Below are 25,076 nucleotides of genomic sequence, written 5' to 3'. Positions count from 1 at the left end.
TCTCTCTGTCTCACTCTCTCAGCCCAGGGGAAGAGCAGGAGGCAGAGTGTGTTGTTTTAGTGCTGGCGGGGGCGCTGAGGTGAGGAGGACAGTGACACGTGGAGCTGTCCTGTCAGACATACATTCACTGACCCTGCCACACGCACACTGAAGGGGCGACACACACCCTGCCACATAAATACATACACTGAAGAAGAAAACAGACACACACACACACACACACACATACATACAGCAACATGGAAACAAAACCACACAGAACTAAGGCTGAAGAATTTATACTTTACTAAAAAAAAGAGTCGGCTCAACCCTAAAGACAGACAAACCTGGTAATGAGAGGAGTGCGTAATGCTGGAAGAAAAGTGGGAGAGTACAAGATTCTCCTTGCTGCTACTACTGCTGCTGTCCAGAAGAGGGCAGCATTTAGGACGTGGGCTGACCCGGTTTTTGAACCGAACTTGCTGTATAAGTGAGCTGGGAGGAAGAAGGAGTGAAAAGTGGACACGATTCGAAGGCAAAGGACGAGAGAGGGAACCGGTCGCTTTCTCTTTCACCTACGGCTTTTCTTTTTGGTTTGGACTATTGTTGTACATAAAGAGACTGAGCTGTAGAACTCTGCTTTTTCATAACACGCCTCAGCCTGAATCCAAACTCTGAATATTGCACCTCAACCCTAAACCTTTGCCTAATGGCCCTTTATTACATGATCTTTATAACAACACAAACACACAATCTCTCTCTCTCTCTCTCCTTCTCTCTCATTCTCTGTCTTAGAAACACACACATATAAACACACAAACACAGTGATGGTTCACTTGAAAGTTAAGAGTATGTAGATCAATGGAGTTTACAGAGATAAACTTTAGCACCTTATTGTCCAGTAGAGGTCAGGGTGGCTGTCATTACGTTACCTCATTAGTTACTCAAGCAGAGTAGGATGTAAAGTACTTTCTAGATATTAGAATGAAGAAGAATCAAATCTAAAAAGCCAAAAAAGAGAAACAAGTCACTAACCATAGGACAGACGTATTTACCTTCACCAATGGAATTGGTCACTTCACTGCATTGCAATTAAAACCACTCACAAACCTGTAGTAGACAATAATTACATTTGACACGTGCTCACTTGCTGTAAAGAACACCACGCTGCAAGATGCTCCTGTTTCAGTACACAAGAAGGACAAACCGTAAGGACAGAGAGGTGAAGGAAGTGTAAAAATCCTCACCTGCTTATTCTTAGACACCCCCTTCCTGTTTTGCCTTGACTCAGAAGTTGTCTTGATTTGTTGTGTGGTGTACAGGTGTTGATGTTGAAATGTACTCTTTGCACCTGATTTTTACCTCCTTAGATCATAAGTAGAACATTCAACAACCCCAAACCTGTCCTGCCCAACTTCATGTGCATTTATCTTTACTTTTGTTTTCCCCCCGATATGTATATATGATCATACTTTTTACTTTGCCAGAAGCAATGATAATTCCAGGATGCTGTTCTCAGTCTTTACTGTGTTCCCCGCGGGACCGTTATCGACTGGCTGGGGACGTGTTGCACATTCCTTGAGCTCAGGACTTATTGCTAGTGTTGTCGTGTGGATGCTGTGAGGTACAGCTGGTCTTGTATGTCTCCCCAGTAGTGCAGAGTTTGTAGAGCATGGCCTGAAACTCTTTGCAAAGCTGGTTCAAATGGTATGTGAAGAAGAGGAAGAGGCGGAAGAATTATTTCTCAGCATCAACCTGTCAGTCTTCTGTGTCATTCGTCCTCTGTTAAGTTGATCATAATATTGCTGTTCAGAGACTACCTTACCCATGTCTTTACTTGCCATCTCTTCAAGCATGTTTGTGTATTAAACACAACTGTTTTCAGTTGGTATGTGAAATAGCTGCTGCTGGAAAAGGAATACCTCCACTTGGTTTACATTTTGCATGGAACATGGTCGCATTACATGATTTTTACACCAAACACCACATTAACCTGTAACAGCTCCTCAGTGACTCTGGAGACTGAACCTTAAACAACACAAATACAACAGTGTTCAACAGTGTGATGTGCTGCCAGCTTTGGGACCAGATAGTTTGTATGACAAATCTGACTCAGCTTCAAGCTTCAAGGTGCATAGTACAAGTTATAGCTGTTGTGTAGCCTGTATAACCGGGCACTAACATTAAGCAGGACTCCAAGCACTCCGACACGCTGTTGTTTCCTGCTGTCATTGTTACAGGCTGCCAGAAACAACATGACCAAAGTCAGTCCTTCAAGCACCAGGTGTTCAAGCACACAACTGTTTCACACACCAATCAGTTGACATGTCAACATGTACTGTATCAATGAGATGGCCTGTGAGTGTAGATTGGAGTTTCCTGTTCCTCAGGCGCTGACCTCGGGTCGCTTCTGCATCTGACGTGGACGCAGAGTGGATGAAGTGACCCCGTGTCAGTGCCTGTCCGAAGGACTACTTATTTACCCAGAGTGTGACGTATGTAGCATGTACATAGATGATCCCTCACTCTGTATATACTAAAGTGTACAGGTTTGATACAGCTATTCACACTCTGGCTTTTTTTGCTTTTCTTTACTGAAAGTCATAGCAATATTTCTGTAATCAATAAAAAGCCAAGGTAATAGGATGAGTATGATTGCATTTGTGTTTATTTAGTGAGGGAGAAATGACTGTGAATGATCAAACTGTGAGACTTGACTAAACTGATGACAGGTTTTTTCTTGCTGTTTAACATGCTGGATCCAAAAGGCTGGAGTGAAGTATCATGTTGCAATGGAGTATAACACGCTGATTATTTTGATTTTTATCAATGAAAGCCATAAAAGTCATATAAAGGTGACAAAGGTCTGTTTGTGTGCTAGGGGTGTGTACCATGTTTGAGAACAGACCTTAAGAAGCGAATGGGGATGTGTACACCTAATAAAAAATTCAAAAAAAATAATGTAGTTACTTTTTCCTTGTCACAAATCCTTTAAAAATACATCACTATCGAGCGTGATAGATTACATCATCAGCTACACTTACATGCCCTCTGTCCACCATTACTCGGCTTTAGCAGGTTACAAAATCTTACTTACATTACTTGACTTGTTAAGTTTCTCAACACAGAGCTGATACTTTTTACTTGAAGCTATAATTCAGAAAATTATACATCAGCAATTAGACATTTCATTTAATCTAAGTAAGTGTGTTTGTGTGTGTTTTTCACTATACTCAATGTAAGCCTCTTAACCCAAGTAATCCAGCCACCGACTACAAGGCCTAAGGAAAGGAAGATTATTTTGCTGGCACTATAGAGATTTTAGATGACACCCATAAACAAAACATGTGCATGCATGTCATTAATTTTAGTAAACCATGTAGGTTGTTTCAGCAGCAAAGTAATTACAATTTTATTTTTTCGTGAATGTGGACCCGAACATTAAATCTCTAAAACTTTGAATCTGCTGAATTTTACACAGCTCTCACGATCCTCATGGTGAAATCAAAAATAATTACATATGATCAGTAATATCCATGACAAAGGGGTTGTCTTTATTGTCAGAATATATGTACAGTTGTGACTGCCTCAGCAGGAAAAGACAGACAGATTTGAACACAGAGAATCTAATACAGTTTAATGGTTTTGTTCTTCCTTTTCACAGCTGCTTTCGTGTTTTTTTTTTCATTTAAATTGTGACTACACAGGATGTTTGTGGCCTTCATTCCTGGGATCCACATCAGTTATCCATATGTTGTTTTACATATTTTGTGAAATGAATCTTTCCTTGCAGAGGAGGTTGGCAGATGGTTGAAATGAACTGGTTGCTGCCTCAGGAGGAGTGAGACCATGGGGATTCATATATACAATTATTCTTTTAAAGATTCTTTAGGTGAGAATTTTTGGCTCTTGTTGAGAGAAGCAACTGTGGTCTCTGCCTCGGAAATCTGTGGATCTGAGGCCCACGGGTTCCTCCCGCACAGGACAGTGGGAATAGCATATCTTCGAAACTGGAAACACACATACAGCACATGTGGTCAATCCAGGGGAACAACAGTGTGTGATTCTATTGTATGTGCTTGAATTGTCTGTTTGTGTGAATAGAAATGCACATGATAGAGGATTACCTGTCTGTTCATGAAAATATATATGATGGGGTTGTAGACAGTACTGCTTTTAGCCAAGTAAACAGGTATGGTAGCGATGAGGGGGTCAAAGTATATGCTGGAGTCTATGGTGACAGCAAGGGCCATGGCAGCATACGGCAGCCAGGTCACTAGGAAGGCCAACACCATCACCACCACCATACGTGCCACCTGCATCTCCACACGATTGGTGCTACCAGCCTCCGACACCTTCATCTTGGTCACCTATGACATCAAAATACACGCAAACAGACTTTATTGTGCTGCTGGTCACTTTGGGATGAAAAGACGACAAAGTGCACTTGCTTGTCCACACGGCCAACATTTACGCTGATTACCTGACGGAGGGTCCACAAGAGCCGTAAGTAAGACGCCAAGATGATGGAGAAGGGCACAGCAAAGCAAACGAAGAAGTAGGTGATGATGTAGGACATGTTCCCGACATCCCGGCTGTACCAATTAGGGGCGCAGGAGACCTTGACTCCCTCCAGCTCATAACTTCCCCAACCAAACAGAGGCGGAGTGTTCCACACAAACGACCACGCCCAGGACAGCACCACTCCAGCTACGGCATGTCTGAGGGCAGCAGAGATGGTGTGTCACATGCTGCTGGAGTGATCAAAGTTTGTACTCTGTGTGATGCTGCCTTGTGGGTCAATACTGCACCTGGTCTGAAAGAGGGCGCCACCAACGGGATGACACACCACAATGTAGCGCTCAACAGAAATGACCCCTGTTGTACACAGGCTCGCTATACCTAACAAAAAGAAGGAAAACTTATTTATAACTTTTTTTGTGTGTGTGAAAAGTATCCTTCATTATTAAAAACATTTACATAAGTACTATACTTAACTATATTTATCCCATTTTAAAGGGAAATATTGTACTTTTCATTCTACTACATTAGCCTGACAGCTTTACTTTTCTCATTAAGATTTTAACTAAAAACACACATGATAAGCATTTAAGACACCTTGTCAAAGATTACACCAATAGATCCCAACCTTTTTGTCTTGGAATGCCTTACAAAAAATTTGGGAACCCTTGTTAAATTCCAGAGGTCTATAAAGGGTTAGCGGTTTCACTAAACAATGATTTCAGTCTCATTTAAATAACTTTTCCCAGTCCCAAAAGGCAAGATTATCGGATATTCTACAATAAGGAGAAATGAGAAAGAAATATGAGAAAATCCCCCAAAAAGCAGATACAAATTTGTGTATCAGAACCATCTCCCAACCCTTGCAGACTTACCTTGACCAGCTTCAAAATGCTACTGATGCATCAACACTAACAATCTAATAATCTAATATATAATAAGCCATTTTTCCTGTAGAACGAGTTTAGATATTTAGACTGAAGTATATATTTTTGGCAATACTTTAACTTCAGTAAGATTATGATAGAATATTTTTGATGGTGGAGTATTTCTACTTCTCTGTTTTGCTACTTTAACTTAAGATAATGTGATTCTACCACTGTGCAAATTAAACTATACCCAGCTATATGTAGCACTTCAAGATGCAAACTCTTCTTTTGGACAAAAAAACACTATGCTGAATATGTATGAACTCACCAAAAAAGGATACAGCAAAGCCCTCTAACATGCAGCCCACACGCCCCAGGCTGAAGTATCCCATGGCACTGGTCACTGTGGTGGGCAGACCTCCAAAAACAGCACAGCCCAGGTCACATATAGCCAGGTTGACCAGGGCATAGCTGAGAGGCTGTCTTAGCTGTCTGTGTCTAACAGTCACCACGATCACCAGCACATTGAGGATGATCCCCGCCACAGAGAACACACCCATGATAACGGCCAGTATTGTGTAGCCAGTCCGAGACAGAGGGTAAGTGTCGACGGAGCTATGAGACGCTGAGGAGTTTCCCTGTAGGACAGGATGCTCCATTTTGCTCAGTGTAGAGTAGATGAGTGCTCTAACTGCTCCCTCGTATGAAAACTAGGTGTCAGTGGTCCATGAACAACCGTAGCTCATAGCACGTCCAAAATCCACAGGTGAAAACAACAGCTTCACAAAATGTAAAACAAAAGAATAAGTAAGAATAATCTAAAAATCAATTTAGTAATCCAGCAATATCAACAACCAATGGAATGTCTCCCTACAGATGCTGCATGTTTGCTGCTCTGGTGCAGCTTGGGAGAAGAGAAGGAGATGGGACCCTCTTAATAAGCCCAATAGGAGGAGAGAGGCTCTAGACCATGACATTTAATTCTTGAGAACAAAATCCGTGGATCCGGATTGTGAAGACAATAATTCTGTCTAATATCCCGTAAGACTGCACTTTCCATGATTGCTGGGTTTACAGCAGCTGCCGAGTAATGAAGTAACATCAGCTAAATGCATGTCTGTCGGTTAAATGCACAGAGGGTGCATTACAGCTTGTTAGTGTCACCTGTTGTTGTATACACTGAATTACTCAGCTCGTAGAGGCTTAACATTAATTCTGTGCACAGGCGCTGCTTTTGGATTAACTAACATATGTCAACCAAACAAATGAAATGGGGTAACAATAAACAGGTAACTGGTTTTGAATGTACCAATCATTTACTGTGAGGAGACAAACCTACAGTCTACTGTTTCCTTTTTTGTCTCGTGTTCCCTTTTAAAGAGGTCGGAAAGGAAGTTCAGGACTGAATTGTGTTCCTCAAGGACTCTATAGCAGAGTAGATACTGGAGCATCAGTCCAGGCTTAGTGTCTCTAACCAGGGCTCCACCCTGATGTCTGCAACACCTACATTAAATTAAAGCAAACTAAAGGTTGCAAAATAAACATTCCTCATTAGCATAAAGTAGGTCAATTCTACATTCATAAGACTAAATTTGCCATCAAACAGATCTCAGAATCTGTATACTTCACTTTTTACTTAATGAATGCCTTTTTTCATTTTCTTCTTGCTCCCACAGTCCAAAGACTGTGGAAGGTTGTTCTGAATAAATATATTGCACATTGGTGTACAATATAGTGCCGCTGCTGTGTGTTTTAGTGCATGTGTGGTCTACTGGGAGCAGTGCTGGTTGTGGAGCCTGACAGCTGCTGGAAGGAAGGACCTCCACCACAGCTCGTCCATCATCCTCTCTTAAACTAATAGAGTTTGCAAGTTTGTTTGTTTTGTTTTTATTTTGATCATTTTATCTGGTGGCTGCTATCAGTTCCCCTCCCAGCCACTAGAGGGCGGTAGAGACTACAGCTGCAGCTCCAGAGCGGATTAAAGCAGCTGCGTTTGTTCTCCGGCGGTAAACAGCGCAGTCAACATGGCTGCCTCCGTGAGGAAAGCTGCCCACGATATAGACACGCGAAAGCGGACCGATGATGTGCTTCTGTCGGAGGGGATCGACTTCGGCTCCCTGCTGCTCTCTCGGGCCGTGCTGGAAGGACTGACCGCCGCGGGCTTCCACAAACCCTCCCCGATCCAGCTCAAGGCGATCCCGCTGGGCCGCTGCGGACTGGGTGGGTTCTTTAGACGTGTGTGTGTGTGTGTGTGTGTGTGTGTGTGTGTGTGTGTGTGTGTGTGTGTGTGTGTGTGTGTTGTTGTCGTCGTCATTTGTACTGAATAGTTATTTTTTATTTTGTCACCACTGCATACAAGCTCAGTTCATATAAAAGTGAAAGAAAAACTGACATGACTGAGAAATTATAATCCACTAATGCTTTTATTCATATCTTTAATCATTTGACTCATGACATCTGCAGGTTGCTTCCAGCCACCCTGATGGTGCTTCAACTAAATGATTAGCTAATTGGAAACTATTTTGATAATTGATTATTATATCATTGTCTTGTGTGAAACCAGCATGTGTTCATTTCTTAAGCAAAAATGCCTAAAAAAAAAAAAGCTGCACAATCAGAGCTTGTCAAATGTGAGTGTTTCCTGGTTATTTTATTTTTCATTGGTAGTGAACTAAATAACTTTTTTTGGTTTTGGACTGCTGGTCAGATAAAACAAGCAATTTAACATTTATTGTTTGCATTATTGATTATGATTGTTGATTATTTTTTAGATCACTTAATCCCTCTGTCTGTAAAATGTAGGAAAATAGTGGAGTAAATGTAAGTAAATTATTTTTATCATTCTAATTTGTCACAGTCCAAAGTGACATTTTAAAATGTTTTTAGTCCAAAACCTCAAGATATTTAATTTACTATCAAATATGACAGAGAGAAGCATCAAGCAAAACATATGAGAAGCTGGAACTAGTAAATATTTGGCGTTCATAAAGAGCTTCATGAATGACTAAACTGATTATTCAACAATAAAAATAGGCCTAGTTGATTACATTTCTGTAAATCAGTTAATGTACTATTTGTTGTCACTTTAATTGTGTCGTCCTTTTTTAAGCAGATATGCCAGAAAAAGAAATCACTGTTTTATTCTAATAGTCAAATGTGAACGTTTACTGGCTGTGTTACTTTTTTGTGACTTTCAAGTGAATATTTTTCAGCTTTGGACAAACCAAGCAGTTTGAGGATCATTATTAACGATTACTGATTGATCAAATATTTCCATTAATTAGTCAATAAATCATCTGGTCTATAGTGGTAAATGTTTTTTTGGGGAAAAAACCTGTTCAGTCACTATTGTGTGACAAAAAAAAGCATAAAATCGTCATATTTTGAGAGTGTGTATCCTGAGAATGTTATGCAGTTAATTAGCTTGAAAAATGACTAATTGCAATAAATTAAACTAAATGATCGATTGCTGATGGTATTTCAGCTCTAATTTAATGAGGTCATGATGTTCTTTAGGAAACATTAATGGGCAGTTTTAGAGCAGAAACGTTTAAATAATTATTTGATCAGTTTGTTTGACAGATAATTAACCAACAAGCATTTTTATTATCAATTGCAGGTTTGACTTATTTCCTTCCAGCTAAAACATTTTCTCGTAACAGCTTGTTAAGTGTGACGAGTTGCTGCTGAATTAAATGTCATAAGAGGGCGAACAGTGACTGAGGAGAAACTTGATTCACTGCTGTCCCTCTAATCACAGGAATAGCAGATGAAACCACAAGATATGGCCGTGTTGTACTGTTGTTGGTTTGGTTTGGCTGGAGGTAAATAGAATTTAGTTTCCTGTGCGTACAGCATTGGAAAAACATCGTATTCAAACAATTTAACACCAACAGTAGTTTCCAGAAACTGCTTTGCTGTTGATCTGGATAATCCTCAGAACAGCTGTACATGTTTTCTCAAAATGGGGGCTGTTTTCAGTAGAAAGTAGTTAAAGTAAAAACATTTTACACTGGATGGATCACTCTAGAGGTGAACCGTCAACATTGCACCCAATCAAGTTTCATTGACTGTGGAAATCAAAAGCACAATCGTTACTGTTCAGATGAATTATGCAGCCCTACGTTGTCCATCTGCCGTTTCAGATCTGATTGTGCAGGCCAAGTCTGGCACTGGGAAGACGTGTGTGTTCTGCACGATCGCCCTGGACTTTCTGGTCCTGGAGAATCCTGCAACTCAGGTGAGCAGATTTACTCCCGTGGAGATCAACACGATTAGTGAAATATGGGGAAATGTAGCTTTTCTGCTCTTTTAAACTCGGGCATGCACATACTTTCCAAAAATGTAATCAACCCTCAGACATTTTGTAATTTTGTAATGAAAAATATTTTGAAGCTTTACCACTCTGCTCAATTTTCCCAACAGCAGATGGCCATGAGAAATAATCACTTTGCTTTTGGTGTTTTTATTCTGATGAGGTTAAGCTGCTCAGTGTCAAAAGAGTAAATGAATGAGGATGATTATTAATAAAGCGGAGCTACGTCTGGTCTTGTTGATGAACTGCTGCACTGTAATCGTGTTAGCTGCGGGGTCTTACTGATTGGGAACCACCCAACACCTATCTGTCCTTAATCTGCTCTCAACCAAATGTAAGCACGTGTTGACATCTAACTTTCTTCACTCTTTCTTTCCCCTCCTGCAGGTCCTTGTCCTAGCTCCCACACGTGAGATTGCAGTGCAGATCCACTCTGTCGTCATGGCCATAGGCTGTGCCATGGAGGGTCTCGAGTGCCACGTTTTCATCGGGGGCCGGCCTCTGAGTCAGGACAAACTCCACCTGAAGAAGTGTCACGTAGCCGTGGGCTCACCCGGTAAGAAGCCAGTTTAGTTTAGTACTTGGCATACTGTTTATGTCGCTGACATGCTGCTGTTTGAGTTGTGTGACTATGCTCCTGGTTATGCACGCAGGTCGTATCAAGCAGCTTATCGAGCTGGGCATGTTGTCCACTGCCAGCATCAGGCTGTTTGTTCTGGACGAGGCCGACAAGCTGCTGGAGGAGGGCAGCTTCCAGGAACAGATAAAGTAAGATGAGAAGAAGCGTCTAGAATCATACTTGTATTAAATTAGTTACACTGTAGCCCACAGGCTGCTGATGTTATTCAACCAGACTATTTTGACTTAAACCCCTCGTAACGTGTCTGCATAAATGAAATATCAAGAGATCGTGTGCTCATTCACCAAAACACACACTGAAATTCACCCATCTCCTCTGCTCGCCTCTCCAGCTGGATCTTTTCCTCTCTGCCGGTGAACAAACAGATGCTCGCGCTGTCTGCCACCTACCCAGAATCCCTTGCTCAGTACCTTACCCGCTACATGAGAGAGCCAACCTTTGTCAGACTAAATCCCAGTGACATGGGCCTTAAAGGTAAGAGCCTGGTCGAATGTGCTCTCATCACTGTTACTACAAGAAGCTGAGAGAGAAATTCTAACGATAAAAGCTTCACTTTATTTTAGGCATATTACTTCACTTATGTCTAGCTAACATTGATGGGATAATAAAGTTTGTAATGTGACACGTTTTAAGTGTAATTTCCTGGCAGAAAATTAGATTTCTTCCTGAAGATGTGAGGTGATTGACAGTAACCAAGGAGCAACATGATGGCCTGTTCAGAAAACATTGTTGTCTCTTTGACACAATCAAATGTTTGTGTTACTCGTTTCTGTCAGTGATGCTTGAATTGATATTCTCCCATCTGTGTTATCCTTTTGCACCCCCTGCCAGGTCTGAAGCAGTATTACAAGCTGGTGCACTCCCATCCTTTACCTCACAAGATTTTCGAAGAGAAGGTGCAGCACTTGCTGGAGCTTTTCAGTAAAATCCCGTTCAACCAGGCCCTGGTGTTCTCTAACCTGCACACTCGGTAACGCACAGGTTTAATCGTTACGTTTGCCCTCATAGGTGCGCTTGAAAAAAATGTATCTCAGTTGTGGATTTGCTCTCTGCATGACTTTGACTTGATGGTGAACATTTATTAGATCTGAAAACCGATGATGTATCTCTGAGCGATGGCTTCATAAATGTGGCGATGGATTGTTCCCACAGGGCTCAGCACCTGGCAGACATCCTGTCCTCCAAAGGCTTACCGGCTGTTTGCATCTCTGGTGAGGGGACCCTGTGGAAAAGCAGTTTTTGTTTTTTGTGTGTGTGTAGAAATGAAATCCATTAACAGAAAATGTAATGAATATTACCTCTGACAAATGAATAATAGTTGATGCAATATCAAAAAGTACAAATATTGAACATTTAAACTTAAATGTTTGTGTTTTGTATAATTGTAAATTGGCTACTTTTGGAGTTTTTTGATTGTTGGCCAGACATCCATTTGGGTTAGGGTTATATTCTGTCATTACTTTTGACATCTCATAGACGTAGCAGTTATTTGCTTAAATGAAGAAAAAAAAAAAAAAAAAATCATTAAGCATTAATTGCTATAATGGCTATTTAGGCTAGTTTTCTCTTTTGCAAAATAGAGTACACACATGGCCTTTATATTGCTGGCTGAGTGGATTTAAGCTGATGTGATCTGATGTGACTGTGTGTGATGACCTGTACAGGTGGACTGAGTCAGGACCAGAGACTGGAGGCGATGTCGAAACTGAAGCAGTACCAATGCAGAGTGCTCATCTCCACTGACCTGGTGAGACGCACACACAACCTCCATTGTGCTGCTTTCCATATGTTACCCATCACTAGTGCTCTTGTCTTTACGTATCCCTTCTCAGTGTTATTCTAGCCTTGGGTTTTTATGGCCAGCTGTCTGTCATGTCTTTTCCTTCCCATCAGACTTCCAGAGGCATAGATGCAGACAAAGTAAACTTGGTGATTAACCTGGACGTGCCGCAGGACTGGGAGACCTATATGCACCGAATTGGACGGGCTGGCCGCTTTGGTTGGTCTCTTCTACTGTTTGTTTATAGCTGAAACATGTAATTAGAATCAACAGCAAGCAGTGTTGTGTGATATTCTGCATTTCCTGAGATCACAAAACGTGCAGGCAGAGGGTCCGTCGAGACGTGGCATCATTATTGCAGCGTCGACCCTCTCTTTGGTCCACATTTTGATGGACGCCTTAAAAAAAGAGAGTTTTGTTGTGTTGCAAACATTCTTATTCATAAAGTATGTTCAAATGGCACTTTCTCTGAAATGTTCTTAACCTTGTCATGTGAAAAAAGGCATTGTTATATCACCAGACACAGCCCATTAGTGATGGTCAATATTGCAACTAAGGCAGAAATAATTTGCTGTCTGGTGTATTATTTGCATGAAATTGATTTTTTTTTTTTTTTTTTTTTTTGTATAGAAATTGTTTCCCCTGTTACGTTGCTCTGAATTAGACTTGATTTGCTTGAGTGGTGAACATTGACTGGTCCTTCCTGACTGCATTAAACATCATTTCGAAGATTAGCTCAAGTCTCTTGAGTATGAGCAGGTTTGACCCACCTAGCAAGGTCAATAGGTTCCTAATCGTCTGCATTTAATTATAATTATCTTGACTTAACTTGCGGGTAGTCTCAGAAACAGAGGGTAATTCAATCCTAGGAGTGTGTGTGTTTGTGTGTCTACCATCCCTGGACACACAACCCACACACCCTCCATTATCCCTTCCTGTTATTTGAATGGGTTCTCATCAGGATTACATTTTGTTTGTAGGCACTCAGGGGCTTGCTGTGACCTACTGTTGCCATGGTGAGGAGGAGAACAAGATGATGGCAATCGCTCAAAAGTGCAGCCTGAGCTTGTCTGCATTGCCATGTGAGTCCCGCCCATGTCTGTGAGGTGTTTTACGTGCAACATGTCATTTTTTCCCCTCTTTAAAAATAGAACCTTTTCAGTTTAATGCTCAAGAGGAAAATAACTATTGTCTCCTGTCCTTTTAGCCACCATAGAGCCTGGGTTAATGGACGACCCGTGTGATTGGGATGTGTGCACCGAGGCTTCCACGTCAGGCCCCTTACCCCAGTTCTCTTCGAAGACCGAAAAGAGGAAGCATATCAAGACCGTCCCGGATCAAGCTGTAGAACACAGTGGTCAAAGACGGCCAGAGAAGACCCATCGAGCACCCAGGCTGGGAGCACACAGCGAAGGGAATCCTGGAAATGCATCTCCTGCAAAGGTCGCTCTTCCACAGAATAGTCCTCCGGTGGTGCCGTCCCGAAAAGAGCTGCAAGACGCTCTTCCTAAGATCCCTCCCCTCAGCTCGTTCAAGAGCAGTAGGTCGAGGTTTATGACCTTTGAGGAGGCTGAGCAGGACTTCCATAGCTTCATCACCACAGGGTTAGGGAGATCAGTGGAGGTCATCAGGGAGTTTAAAGGTCGAGAGGAGGGCAGCCCCGATGACCAGACTGTGCAGAGAGAGTCTGTCATTCTTAATGATGAAGAGGCTCAAAATTTACAGCGAAATTTAAAACGGTGGAAGAATGACTTTCCACGTCCAAGGTCACTTTCTGGCTCTTCAAGCTCAGAATCTGACAAGGATGATGAGACTGGAGGAGGTGAATGCACTAAACCTCACAGTAAAGCTAAACAAACACCCACTCTGTCCAAACCAAATGCAGAGGCCACTAGATCCAAAGCCTCTGCTGCTTCTGCACCACAAGTAGATCACCGGACAACGTGTGCATCACATTGGAGAGCTTTGTCTCCGCCGCAGAGCTATGAATCTGATCGGACGTCTCCAGCACAGGCCGGCAGAAGCAAACCAAGAAAGATCAAAGAAAAGCTTGAGAAACAGAGCACGAAGACTTCAGAGAAAATCGACAGAGAGCAGAAGAGGGAATGGGATGAAGGGGAGCACGATGACGGAGAGGAGGAGGAGGGGGAGGAGGAGGAGGAGGAGGAGGAGTGGAGTGCTGAAGCTTACTGGAGAGCCAGCTACAGAGCCTGGAATGATTACTACGCCTCCATGTCTCCCTTTCAAGAGCAAGGTTACCAGAGCTACTACAGTGTAGCCCAAAACTGGATGGCAGCTTATCGTATGAATGCCGTCTATATGGAAGAACTCCTGAAATACTGACCTGTCGATACGGTTTATCAGGATGATTGATCACGCACGCTGTTTTCTAGTGAGGAAAGACAGGACAGCAGGACTTCTGCTCTAACACATTGCACCTACAACGTTGGAGTGTGTATTTTTCTATGAATTCGCACTATATATACTGTCCCAATTACTTTTCTAATAAATAACCAGTATGGAGCACTTATGTCAAAGCCCCTTTCTCTTATTGCACGACACATTCACATGCTTTATATCTATTTGTTTTTTATATCAATACATTGTGCATCCCCCTCACTAGCCACTAATCCAGCCTGATGTTTATAGATGAAGGTGAAGGTGAAGAGGGGGGGGGGGCAAACTGCACACTTTACCTCATGTAATCTCCTCAACTGGACACAGCAAGGTCAGACAACTCCACCTGCTCCTGATTGCAGACTAATCAACCACAGCCAACATTTCACCCAATCAGTAGTGGGCAACACTAAAGGCCAAAACACCCTTGAATAAATTAAGTTTAAACCAGGGGTCCACTTCAGCTTATTTTTACCGCCTGTGTCGTTTATGTCACCAAATTAAATCATTATGAAACAGAGGTGAATGGTTCTATTATGCTCAATCTGAGCAGCAGTGAACAATGACCAGGAGAGGGGCTTCTGCAGGATGAATGGAAGATATTTCACCTGTAAAGGGAGGTGAAAGTATGGCTGCACACGCTTTGTGGAACGAAACAAACGCGCACTATGGGACTCACATGATGTTTTTCACATTCAACTGCACAGTCTTAACCTTGACATTGGTCATGGGTTTACCCGGGAACTTGTGGGTTTGTTGGGTTGTTTTCAGGACCAAGAGCCTGCAGACCTCCAATAACGCGCTGCTGGTCAGCTTGGCCGCCAGCGACCTGCTGAAGTGTTCAGTGGACACGCCGCTGCTGCTCTCCTCTTTTCTGCGTTATGGGAAGGACAGCCAGGTGTCGGTGCCTGTGTGCACCCTGCAGCAGTTCACCTATGCCCTGTGCAGCTGCGTCCAGCTGCTCACGCTGGTCAGCATCAGCGTGGAGCGCTTCCAAGCCATCGCTTTCCCTTTCCAAACCGAGGGGAGGAAAGCGAGGGTCCGTCTCTGGATCCTGTCCATCTGGGCATGCGGCCTCGTTTTGGCTGTAATCTCCCTGACTCTCTCCAAAAAGGCGCTTTTTTACATGCTGTGCCGTCCGCACATCTGGGAACATAGCGACGAGCCTTCGCGCTACTGGGATCCATTTGGACCCTACGTGCTGGTGCCGGTGTGGGGATTGTCTCTGGCTGTGATCGTGATCCACTACGTGCGGATATTCAGAGTTGTTAGGCAGCACCAAAAGAAAGTGTTCAACCGGGGAGTGCAGCTGAGGCCGACGGTGTCGGAGCACGTCTGGGGCTGGCTGAGCGTCCCTGCTTCAGAGCCACACACTGCTCCGCCGGGGTCCTCCGCGCCTGCGTCCTGCTCCGGCAGCCCGCTGCCTCCCCGCCGGACCGTGCTCTTGGTGGCCGAAGCCAGTGCTCCCTGCGCGGGCTCGTCCGGGGACGACCGGGGGAGACCTCCGGAGATAGTGGGTGCGGTGTGTTTTCTGACACCTGGGGCCAGGGAGCGGGGGAAGAAACGGATGGAGGGGAAAGTGGCCCAGCGTTTTGGGTACATTATCATTGCGTTCACGCTTTTCTGGGTGCCCATGGTGGTAATTTTGCTAATGAACGTCATCTGGTGGCAGGACACTGACAAAGTGAGTGCAGCAGTGTTATTACAACTCTAAGACGCACAAAAAAAAGAAAGAAAGCCTGTACAATGTGATATTAGAAACCTCTCACATAGCCAGCATAATTTATGAGGTTTCAGTATCTGTTCTCCAGAAAAAGCTGTAAAATACCTATTCCAAATAATTCACTCTAATACAACAGCTTCAGTAATGGTACCACACATGCCAAACTAGATTAAAAAAAAGTAGTATCAGCAAAAACTGAACATTTTAAGTATTTCTACAAGGTTATTGCAAATAATTAATTTGGGCCCTAGATCAGACTGTGGCTGTACTGCAGAATCATTCTGACGTTGTGTCCTTGCGCTGTCCTAAGCTCTTGTCCTGTTTTCCCCACAGCTAGTGATGGAGCTGGAGACATCAGCTATGGTGCTGACCTGTGTGCAGGCTGCAGTGGATCCGCTCATCTACACATTAGTCACCAGGCAGTTTCGCTCCGAACTCAGCAAGATCCTCTCCTCCATCCCAGGGTGTCCCCTCAAACGGAGGGTCTGAGGGTTCAGTGCCTGAACATTTGGGTCACATGGGTTGCACTTCTGGGAATTAAAAGAAACCACTGAATTTAAACAAAGACAAGCCACTAACTTGTGTTAACATGCAGAGTGATTTAAAGGCGAGCGAAGAAGAGAGCCTACAGATTTTGTATTTGTGGCAGATATAGATGTTTTATCAGGCGTTTCACAGTCGGGACACAAGACAAGGTCATAAATAATATCAAACACCTGACAAGATACGCACAGCAGTAGTCTCAACACTGACAGGTGGCATAGGAGGACAAAGCAAAGAGAGGAAAAGTGACTGAGCCCAGAAAAAGGACAATCAAAGGAAAGTACATACCAGAGAAAGCGAGAGACAAACACAATCACAGATCTCTGTTTTTGTTGTTTGTAAATAAAGATGCAATCCTTTGACACTTTTGAGCAGAAATATGCTTACATAATAATTCAAACTGTTATCTGAAAGTGTAGCTGACACAAAACAACCTGTCTTGAAACAGGGAAGCAGTAAATAAATCACGTTTAATCACTCCTAGCAACAAAGAATACAGGGAACCTCACTTCTGCCTTTACCTATGTCATACCCTTGTTGTAGTGTTCAATAGATCCTAAATGTTGGACTTGATGCTGTGAATATGAAGTCAATGTCTTCAACCCCTCTTTCAAATTTACACTGAAAAAGTGTGCCTGCTTTTCCGTGTTTGTCTTTTTTCTTTTTTTTTAACTCCAGGTAAATTTGCGCACAGTTTGACAAAACACTCGATCTAGGCCGCTCGTCACTGTTTACAGTACTAAATTACCAGCAACTGAACTAGGTCACTGCTAGGAATACCAGAGGTAAAACACACTCTGTTTTAACTTTAATATTTTTGGCTTTCTTTGGGTTGGTACTAACCTCAGGATCAGAGAGGACTAAAGCACAACAGAGACCTTAGGGTCTTGTATAGTGATGCATTGACATGGTACAAATTATGTCATGTGTTCCCACCTACAGTGGCTGATAGGATGATGATATGTATGTGTATGTGTGTGTGTGTGTGTGTGTGTGTTTTTTTTGTAAGTCTCAGTAAAAATGCATTTGTGAAAGTGGTCAACCCTTTTTGGATGTTGCCATTTTAAAGTAATTAAAAATTTTTCCCCCCAAAAAGACCATGATACATTTTGCTGCTAGTTTGACAGTTGTTTTAAAATACAGTCTACCTCTACAAAAAAAAAAAAAACAGTTTCACATCAGCTACATAAGGGCAGACATAACATTAGGCCAATTCCAGTATTGCTTTTGAAATATGCTCTTGGCTGATATGGACAGTATGCTGATACGTCGGTGCATCTCTAGCCCTGTCTGTGTGCTCTTGATCAACATTTTATTCCATCTATGCGGAGCAGAAGTGGGTGCTTGGTCTGTTGTTACTGAAACTGCTCTGCCCTGCTTTGGTGAAACCCTAGCAGTGGTCTCATCCACTTAAAGACAGACCTAACTGTCTGCGCAGCTGCTGACAGATGAAAAAGGCCAACAGAACAGCATCAGCTAGGATGTTAGCGGAGCTAAAAGGTCACCATCCATAGTAACAAAGGTCAACTTTGATGGGATTTGATGACAAGTGATACTAAAGTTACATGTTAGGGCTGTGAGTTGAGAGAACAGACAGAATAGCAAATGTTTTTGGTGACAAAGATCTGTGGATGGCTCATCCAGTGTCCTCTGTGTCTCTGTGGTCACCGTTACAACAGACTCCCCTGCTTTGAGTACTCCAGAAGAAAAGTAAATAAAATCCTTTGAAACACCAAGGAGGACAAAAAGTACAAACACCAAGTTTCCTAACCACATAGAGTACACATACTCAACAACTTTGAAAAATGCCCGCTGAGTTTGGGGAAGAAAAAACGTTGACAGCTATAAAGACTACTGAAAGCATACTGTTGTTCACACAGGAGGTAGGGTTACAACAGGACAACAACAAGAGAGAGAAAAATGCAGAGAGAAAGAGAAAAGACAGACTGAGGGGGAGAGAGAGAGAGAGAGAGAGAGAGAGAGAACGAGAAGACAGCTTCACTGGTTCTGCCAAACGATGGTCAAATATTACAAAATATTCTATTAACAATATTCACAAAGAAACCAGGCTCAGGACAGATTTGTGTCAGAAATTCTCAGCAAACACCTTGTGCTTTAAATTGTGGTGGTTTGAATTCAAAATGTACTTTTTTTTTTGGTTTCTTTGTTACAGAATTGAATTTTTTTGAGGTCTGTTGGGCTGCAAAAGCCAAAAAGGGACAAGAACGAGGGAGGGGAGGAATTCTGAAAACTTTAAAAACAAATAAATCTCTTTTTTTTCTCAAGAAAAAACAGGCACATATAGTGTAAAAGGCTTGTAGCTGAGAATTTCAGACAGAAATGTGTTCAATAAACCCTTCAGAGTGGCAGCTAGTCAAATATACCATATACTGAGCCATAGAGACTTCCAGAAGAATTGAAACACAAGTTTTCAATCAACTGAGACAAACACATTCTCTCTCGCACACACACAAACACACTCACAAACACATACCTCCTATCCAAAACATCACAAGTCCTCTATCTAGCAAAAGTTCACATCCACTCATTCACAAATATGAAACTCATTGGTAACGCCATCACAGACACACGAATCATATTTCATCTTTTAAAGAATTTTCACTCAAATGGAATAATATTGGACCTGAAAAGGAATGGTGGCATATTTATCTATCAACAGGTGAGTGGACCAAAATGACACAAAACCAAAGGGCAGGGGGAAAATCAGGGGGAAAAAAAGTTATGATAATGTATAATTTTTTCTTATCTTTTGATTTTTCTTGCTTTTCCCTTATATTTCCTGCTGAAGAAAGACTAAGGGTCAAACTGAAGCAAAAATCATAAAAAGGTGCTTTGTGCACAGTGACACATAACTTACTCTGGGAACTCCAACACTAAGGAGGCACACTCGCACGCCTCCTCATCCAAAACGACCCCCTGCACGCGTTTTCCCCCACTCTTTCACCAACGCACACACTCGCATACGCGCACACATGCATGCCGAACACTAACACGAATAAACTGTATCTAAAAGCCATCCTCCGTCTGTAAAGGGAGTCCATGTCGTTACAGTACATGACCAGCAGAGGGCAGGCTCGACCATGGCCAGACTGGACTCTAAATGCCGTCTCCTCCATAATTCCCAGTCCTCCTCTGTCCCTCAGTCTGTCTCGGTGAGTCTTTATCTGTCTTTCTGTGTGATGCGCCTGCACTCTAGTCTTCACAGTGCGGACACCTTCACAACGTTCTGGTGGGTGGGGCCCGCGGGGAGATGAGCGTCGCCCTCAGGAGTCGTCACTGGCGGTGTGGGAATGCTGATGATTGCTGTGGTGATCTGGCTGCTCTGGCAGTTCAGGGGTGCTGGCTCATCTACGTGCATGTTCAGACTGGAGCGGCTGTTGGAAGGAAAGGAGGAATGAAAGAGGCTTTGGTTTGCCAATGTAGGAACATTTTGTTAAAAGTCAGCCTAAACCCTAAGGGATTGGGTTTGTGACTGGAAGTTACTGCTTTGCTATGTCCCAGATTTGCTCTGATCAAGGAAAAATGAATGAGAAACCTTCCTATTTCCTTCGACAGCTATTGTTCAAGGTCAAGGTTGTTTTTATTGTCTCCCAAAGGATAACATTTTCTTGGAGGTGCCCTAAACCAAGACAATGGTCCTTTTTCCTCCTTGAAACTGAACAAACAACCCTGGAAAACCTATGTTTAAATCACCATTAATGTTAATGGGTCAATATATTTATGGAGCTTTAAAAAAACAAAAAAACAAGTGTAACTGTGAAAGTGTTGGTTGTAGAGTCAAACCCACGGAGAATCAACACCCAGCTCTGCTCTACACAGCCATTAGCTGCTAACCATGGTCGGTTGTTTCCTGCAAACAGGCTGAAAAACAACAGAGCAGCCAGTAAACTGTGGCTGGTGAAAAAAGATGGTGGTCAAGAGAGCTTAAAACCCCCCAAAGTTGGTGGACCAACCCAAGCTAAAAGGTGAGTGAATACTCGATTAGCATTTGTCAAATGGCCAGCTCCACTTGTGTCTTCAGGGTGTGTAAGCAGGCAGTTCAATGATTCGTTAATGGACTGAAAATTAATCAGCAATTATTTTGAAAACTGATCTTTTTACTAATTTTGCTTTTCTGCTTTCCTTTGTCATATATTACAAACTGAATGTCTTTGGTGTTTTTTTTTTGCATATAACTCGTTGAACTGCTGGAAATTTAATATTCTGATAATTTATCGACAAAAAAGATTTATCAATTAATCTAGAAAATAATGGGCAGATTTATTCATTGCAGAAAGACTGAGAGAGCAAACTGTTGAGTTTCATAGATTAAGTATAAAAGTACGAAGTATATGGACAGTTCTGCACCTTGTTGTCAGCTGTCATTGGTTACATGGTGGCACTTGTAGAGAGCCTCGGAGAGTGAATCTGGTTAGAAGTGACTTGCTAAGACGTTGCACAAGCACTACAGATGATGATAGCCACTGTCACAAGCAAAAACCTCTGTTTACTTATTGTACCAAAAGGAAGAAAAAGTGGGTGCCCGTGAATCTTATCAAGCTATTCTTCACTGGCTTCTGAATACAAACTTGGGTTCTGTCATGTCGAGTTAAACATCACGGCACACAAGTTGAAGGCTACTAGAGTCTTTTTACTTGTCCTGAGCATACCTGGTGCTGAGGGGCTGGATGTGGATGGTGCTGAGCTCCTGCAAGCCTTGTTGGTGTGTGTGCGTGTGTGTCAAAGGCTGCATGAGAGCTGGGGCATTGGCATTCGGCAAAGGGGTGTGGTGCTTCTTGCTTCGGCGGGTGCAGCATGTGCCCGTCACGCCATCTTGGCTGGAGAGGGAGGGGCTTCGAGACGGGTAATTCTGCAGCCCCGCCTCCAGGTAGCTCTGCTGGTAATACTGCTCATCCACAAACTCGTGGTTCTACAAACAAACACAAACCGCATGAGACCACCAAAGGGACGACGATAGAGAGTCATAAAAAAGATGTGACATTTACAACATGTATATTTATGACCATGTACTGTATATAGCCTGTTATTTTCTGCTTCATAACCTGAGTCAATAACTCCTCTGAGAATGTGCGGTTCTTTTTTCATATAGTGTGTGTGTGTAAAAATATTCTTTAGTGTGATCGAACTTTGCTCAGATTCAGTTTTTCATCGTCAGTTCTTCAGGTCATAGTCAGCCCTCTGTTGCCACAAACTGTAATTATAGGATGGTGGCGGATTTAATTCTGTTGATATCTGAGCGATGACATGTATCACATCATTCAAATGAGAGCAAAGAAATGCGAAACAGATTCAAAACAAGAGCAGGCAGGAAAAGGAAAAACGAGTACATAGTGTACAAACAGGCGTTTGGGTGTGGAGTTGGAACGAAAGAGTCGCCCTTCTCCCCATTACAAGTCAAAATGATTTTGAAGCTGTTATTTTAAGGTAAAATAGTTGCATAATGTTTCATTAAAATGGCCATAATCAATACTTTTACATCACACGACTGTTTGTAGGCTGTCCAAGGGGTCAGTTGACCCCACAGAGAAGTATCACCTGGCCCTGCTGCTCCCCTCAGCTCTATGGAGCTCTGCTACTTAAGGCAACTTTACTGTTTTGGTTCACTGTCACTGCTCTCTGTGTTCAGCCACGACACACAGCTGTTGTGAGCGAAAAACCTCCAAAACCCCTCTGCCCAGCCTTACCTGCCCAGCTCCAAACAGCAGAGTTAACAGTTAGATAGATGAACATAGCGAAGCACTTATCAGATTAAGAGCCAGATATTTCTCTCAGGAGTTGGCGAAGAGCAGCTGAGCTAAAAGAAAAGAGACTATGGAACTTAAATTCAAATCAGATGCACAAGACCCCAAATGGATTAATCTTGCTCTACTGCTGGGTGTGTAAATAGGCAACTCTGTTGCCAACATGTTTGCCAAACAAAATTTAAAGGTGATAATATGCCACAGCACAAAAAAAAAGCAGTTATTGCAGGTTTAACTTTCCATTCATGCTTCATGTGGTGTATTTTCACAAATCCACAAGGTGAAAAATGAGAGTCTGGCTGCATGCGTGTGCAGCAGCGCATGCTACATTCTTCCATTTGCCAGGCTCTGAGTTGTGCCTGGCTGACAGTACGTCTGTATATATAACATACAGGCAGATGAACGTATATCATAAGGGAGATGCAATGTACTGGACATCACGCTACAGTGGGCTGCCCCCGCCAGTGCACATACGAATATTGTAGATCTATACATATTAAGCCTGGCTGTCAGTTATTTTCATCTAATGAGCCGCAGCTAGAGATAAATGCATGGATGACTGTACAATTTAGGGTTTAGCAATTAAATTCTGCAAAAAAACAATAAAAAAACAAGTTTGGATTTATCATTAATAGAAATATCATTGTAATACAAAAAGATTGAATGTGTGCTTGTGTGTGTGTGTGTGTGTGTGTGTGTGAGTGTGTGTCGATGTCAGTGTGTGTACTCACAGTGGTTTTCTCCAGACAGTGCAGCAGGTGGTGGTGCTGGCTCTCTAATAGAGAGGTAGACTTGCTTAACCGCTGCTCCTCCTCAGTGGAACTCTGTAACACACACACGCACAAAATGAGTGCTAAGCTACATTTTCTTTGAGGAAGACACTAATCAGATGTGGGAGGTGCATGGCCGGCTGCTGTCTCTGTACCTGATCTGAAAGGTTCATCTTGTATGGAAGTTGCTTCAGATGGAAAAGGAGACAAAAGGAGAACAGACAGGTAGAGTTTTACTAGTGTTCATAGTTCAGCACTGAGAACAGACATCCGTCAGGAGCGCAGCCATGCCAGTCAGACACAGGGAACATTACTATTCTGACCCTGTGAGGCACGTCTGCTAACATCAGTGGAGCCAGTGCATTGATCTGTGCTGGAAGGGCAATTTCTAGCACAACTCAGTCTTAATGGATGTACACTATGTACAGTTCATATAAAAATTTACATTATGACATTTTGCCTCAATCTCCATTATTGCAAAGGCTGGCTAGAGGCGAGTCATTAATGACTTGTTTTTGCAATATTCCTTATTTTCTATGCTGTGGCCTGTTTATTTGTGTGTGTGCGTGAAAACGTGGGCACTATTTCTAATTCTGTAGTGGTTTGGATGCGAAGCTCATTTCTGGGTAGTGAGGTGAGTCAGACAGTAAGTGGACTGTGGACTGTTGGGGAGCCTTGTTGATCCTCTGAGAAAGCAAAGAAACCAGCGAAAAACAATGCAAACAACATGACATAATAAATATTCAGCATTTCATTAGCTTATATGTGTAACTTCATATGTTTGTATCGATTTATTAGTCCAATAAATCATTTGACTGCCAGGTCTTGAGGACAAGAAAGATCATATTAAGAAGCACAAGCCTTAATATATTATAAGACTTTCAACATTCTGTTATTGGTTATTTTTATGTACACTCTGTTTCTCGTGAACATTCGGAACAGATGCCATTTTTCATTTAGTATAACGTTTAACAGCCTTATAAACATCCAAGTAAGGGTTTTGGGAAGAGCTGGTATACACAAAACTCATTGTTAAATTAAATATTGGCCATTATAGCCCTCGCTTGAGCCTGGAAAGATGTCGCTACAGTATATTGCACAATGCCATCATTGTTCTTGTCAGAAGTAAAGCAGTATTTCACATATACAGACTTTCAAAAGGTTGCATCAGTCTTTCCCAGCAGAATCTGTAGCTGAGCTGTTTATAAAAAAACAAAGCCAAAAAATACTGCCCTGATCCTGCATGCTCCACAGCACAGCCGAAAGGCAAGTAAAATGCCATGTTTGGAAGATTTGTAGTGGCAATTTTCTGTTTGTTAAGCGGGCGGCTGGTGCTGTAAGCAGAAGCCTCTCCGCTGAGAGGGTGCATTCCTGCGCTGATGACTCGGTTTGTCCTCGCCAAGACTGCTCACCTGTGTTCATGCTGCTTATCTGTACCTAACACAGCAGTAAAACACAGGTGTTTAGGCTGAGTTATTTCTGTCTTTCTCTATACATGCGACTGCAAGCCCATGTCAGCAGTCTGTCTGGAGGCGGCTATTGCTCACCACCCAGGTGGCCACCATACTGTAGAGACTGGAAACAGCTTGATCCGCAGAGCGACAAAACACACTGTGCTGCTCTGCATGGTGCTTTACATGTTGCTAGTAAATAGCTGCTTAGAATTCTAAGTTGGGCAACAATTAACATTTTATTGAGCGGGCATACATCTTTTAAATGAGCTGTTAACTGCAGACTTTGGATATTAGCAGCCAGTCAGGTCCCTACCAGACACTTT

At 42.6% G+C, this 25,076-nt stretch overlaps 5 protein-coding genes across 9 annotated transcripts in view; 3 read left to right on the top strand and 2 right to left on the bottom strand.

The window, feature by feature from the left end:
- The window catches only part of LOC139209194 (cyclin-dependent kinase 17-like), a 39,086-nt gene extending 36,165 nt beyond the window's left edge, over nt 1–2,921 (top strand). For all 5 annotated transcript variants that reach the window (XM_070838822.1, XM_070838820.1, XM_070838821.1 and 2 more), the window contains one exon: nt 23–2,921. In XM_070838822.1, coding sequence (XP_070694923.1) covers nt 23–60 — 38 coding nt within the window. In that variant the 3' untranslated portion in view covers nt 61–2,921. The remainder of the gene's footprint in view (nt 1–22) is intronic.
- A 927-nt stretch (nt 2,922–3,848) lies between these two features.
- On the bottom strand, nt 3,849–6,037 carry parapinopsina (parapinopsin a). Its single transcript, XM_070839443.1, has 5 exons — nt 5,698–6,037; nt 4,791–4,881; nt 4,463–4,700; nt 4,107–4,349; nt 3,849–3,989 (listed from the first exon to the last, which is right to left on the bottom strand). The coding sequence occupies exons 1-5, from the start codon at nt 6,026–6,028 to the stop codon at nt 3,849–3,851; spliced, it is 1,044 nt and encodes a 347-aa protein (XP_070695544.1). The 5' UTR covers nt 6,029–6,037.
- Nucleotides 6,038–7,366: 1,329 nt separating this feature from the next.
- ddx20 (DEAD (Asp-Glu-Ala-Asp) box polypeptide 20) lies at nt 7,367–14,614 on the top strand. Its single transcript, XM_070839525.1, has 11 exons — nt 7,367–7,589; nt 9,515–9,609; nt 10,072–10,240; nt 10,338–10,452; nt 10,656–10,798; nt 11,156–11,294; nt 11,477–11,535; nt 11,989–12,071; nt 12,218–12,323; nt 13,085–13,186; nt 13,312–14,614. Exons 1-11 carry the CDS (start codon nt 7,394–7,396, stop codon nt 14,445–14,447), a joined length of 2,343 nt encoding a protein of 780 aa, XP_070695626.1. The 5' UTR covers nt 7,367–7,393; the 3' UTR covers nt 14,448–14,614.
- Nucleotides 14,615–15,129: 515 nt separating this feature from the next.
- LOC139209291 (D(2) dopamine receptor-like) lies at nt 15,130–16,713 on the top strand. Its single transcript, XM_070838938.1, has 2 exons — nt 15,130–16,185; nt 16,558–16,713. The coding sequence occupies exons 1-2, from the start codon at nt 15,130–15,132 to the stop codon at nt 16,711–16,713; spliced, it is 1,212 nt and encodes a 403-aa protein (XP_070695039.1).
- A 3,274-nt stretch (nt 16,714–19,987) lies between these two features.
- Nucleotides 19,988–25,076, bottom strand: part of LOC139209936 (A-type voltage-gated potassium channel KCND3-like) — a 96,326-nt gene continuing 91,237 nt past the window's right edge. The window contains exons 5-8 of the mRNA XM_070839845.1: nt 23,455–23,487; nt 23,261–23,353; nt 21,438–21,697; nt 19,988–20,162 (exon numbers count right to left, since the gene is read on the bottom strand). Of these exons, the coding sequence (XP_070695946.1) occupies nt 19,988–20,162; nt 21,438–21,697; nt 23,261–23,353; nt 23,455–23,487 (561 nt within the window). The remainder of the gene's footprint in view (nt 20,163–21,437; nt 21,698–23,260; nt 23,354–23,454; nt 23,488–25,076) is intronic.

Source organism: Pempheris klunzingeri, chromosome 11 (assembly GCF_042242105.1).
Source record: "Pempheris klunzingeri isolate RE-2024b chromosome 11, fPemKlu1.hap1, whole genome shotgun sequence".
In the NCBI taxonomy this organism is placed as follows: Eukaryota; Metazoa; Chordata; class Actinopteri; order Acropomatiformes; family Pempheridae; genus Pempheris; species Pempheris klunzingeri.
The sequence above is the reverse complement of the archived record's forward strand: the minus strand, read 5'-3'. Positions and strand labels throughout refer to the sequence as shown.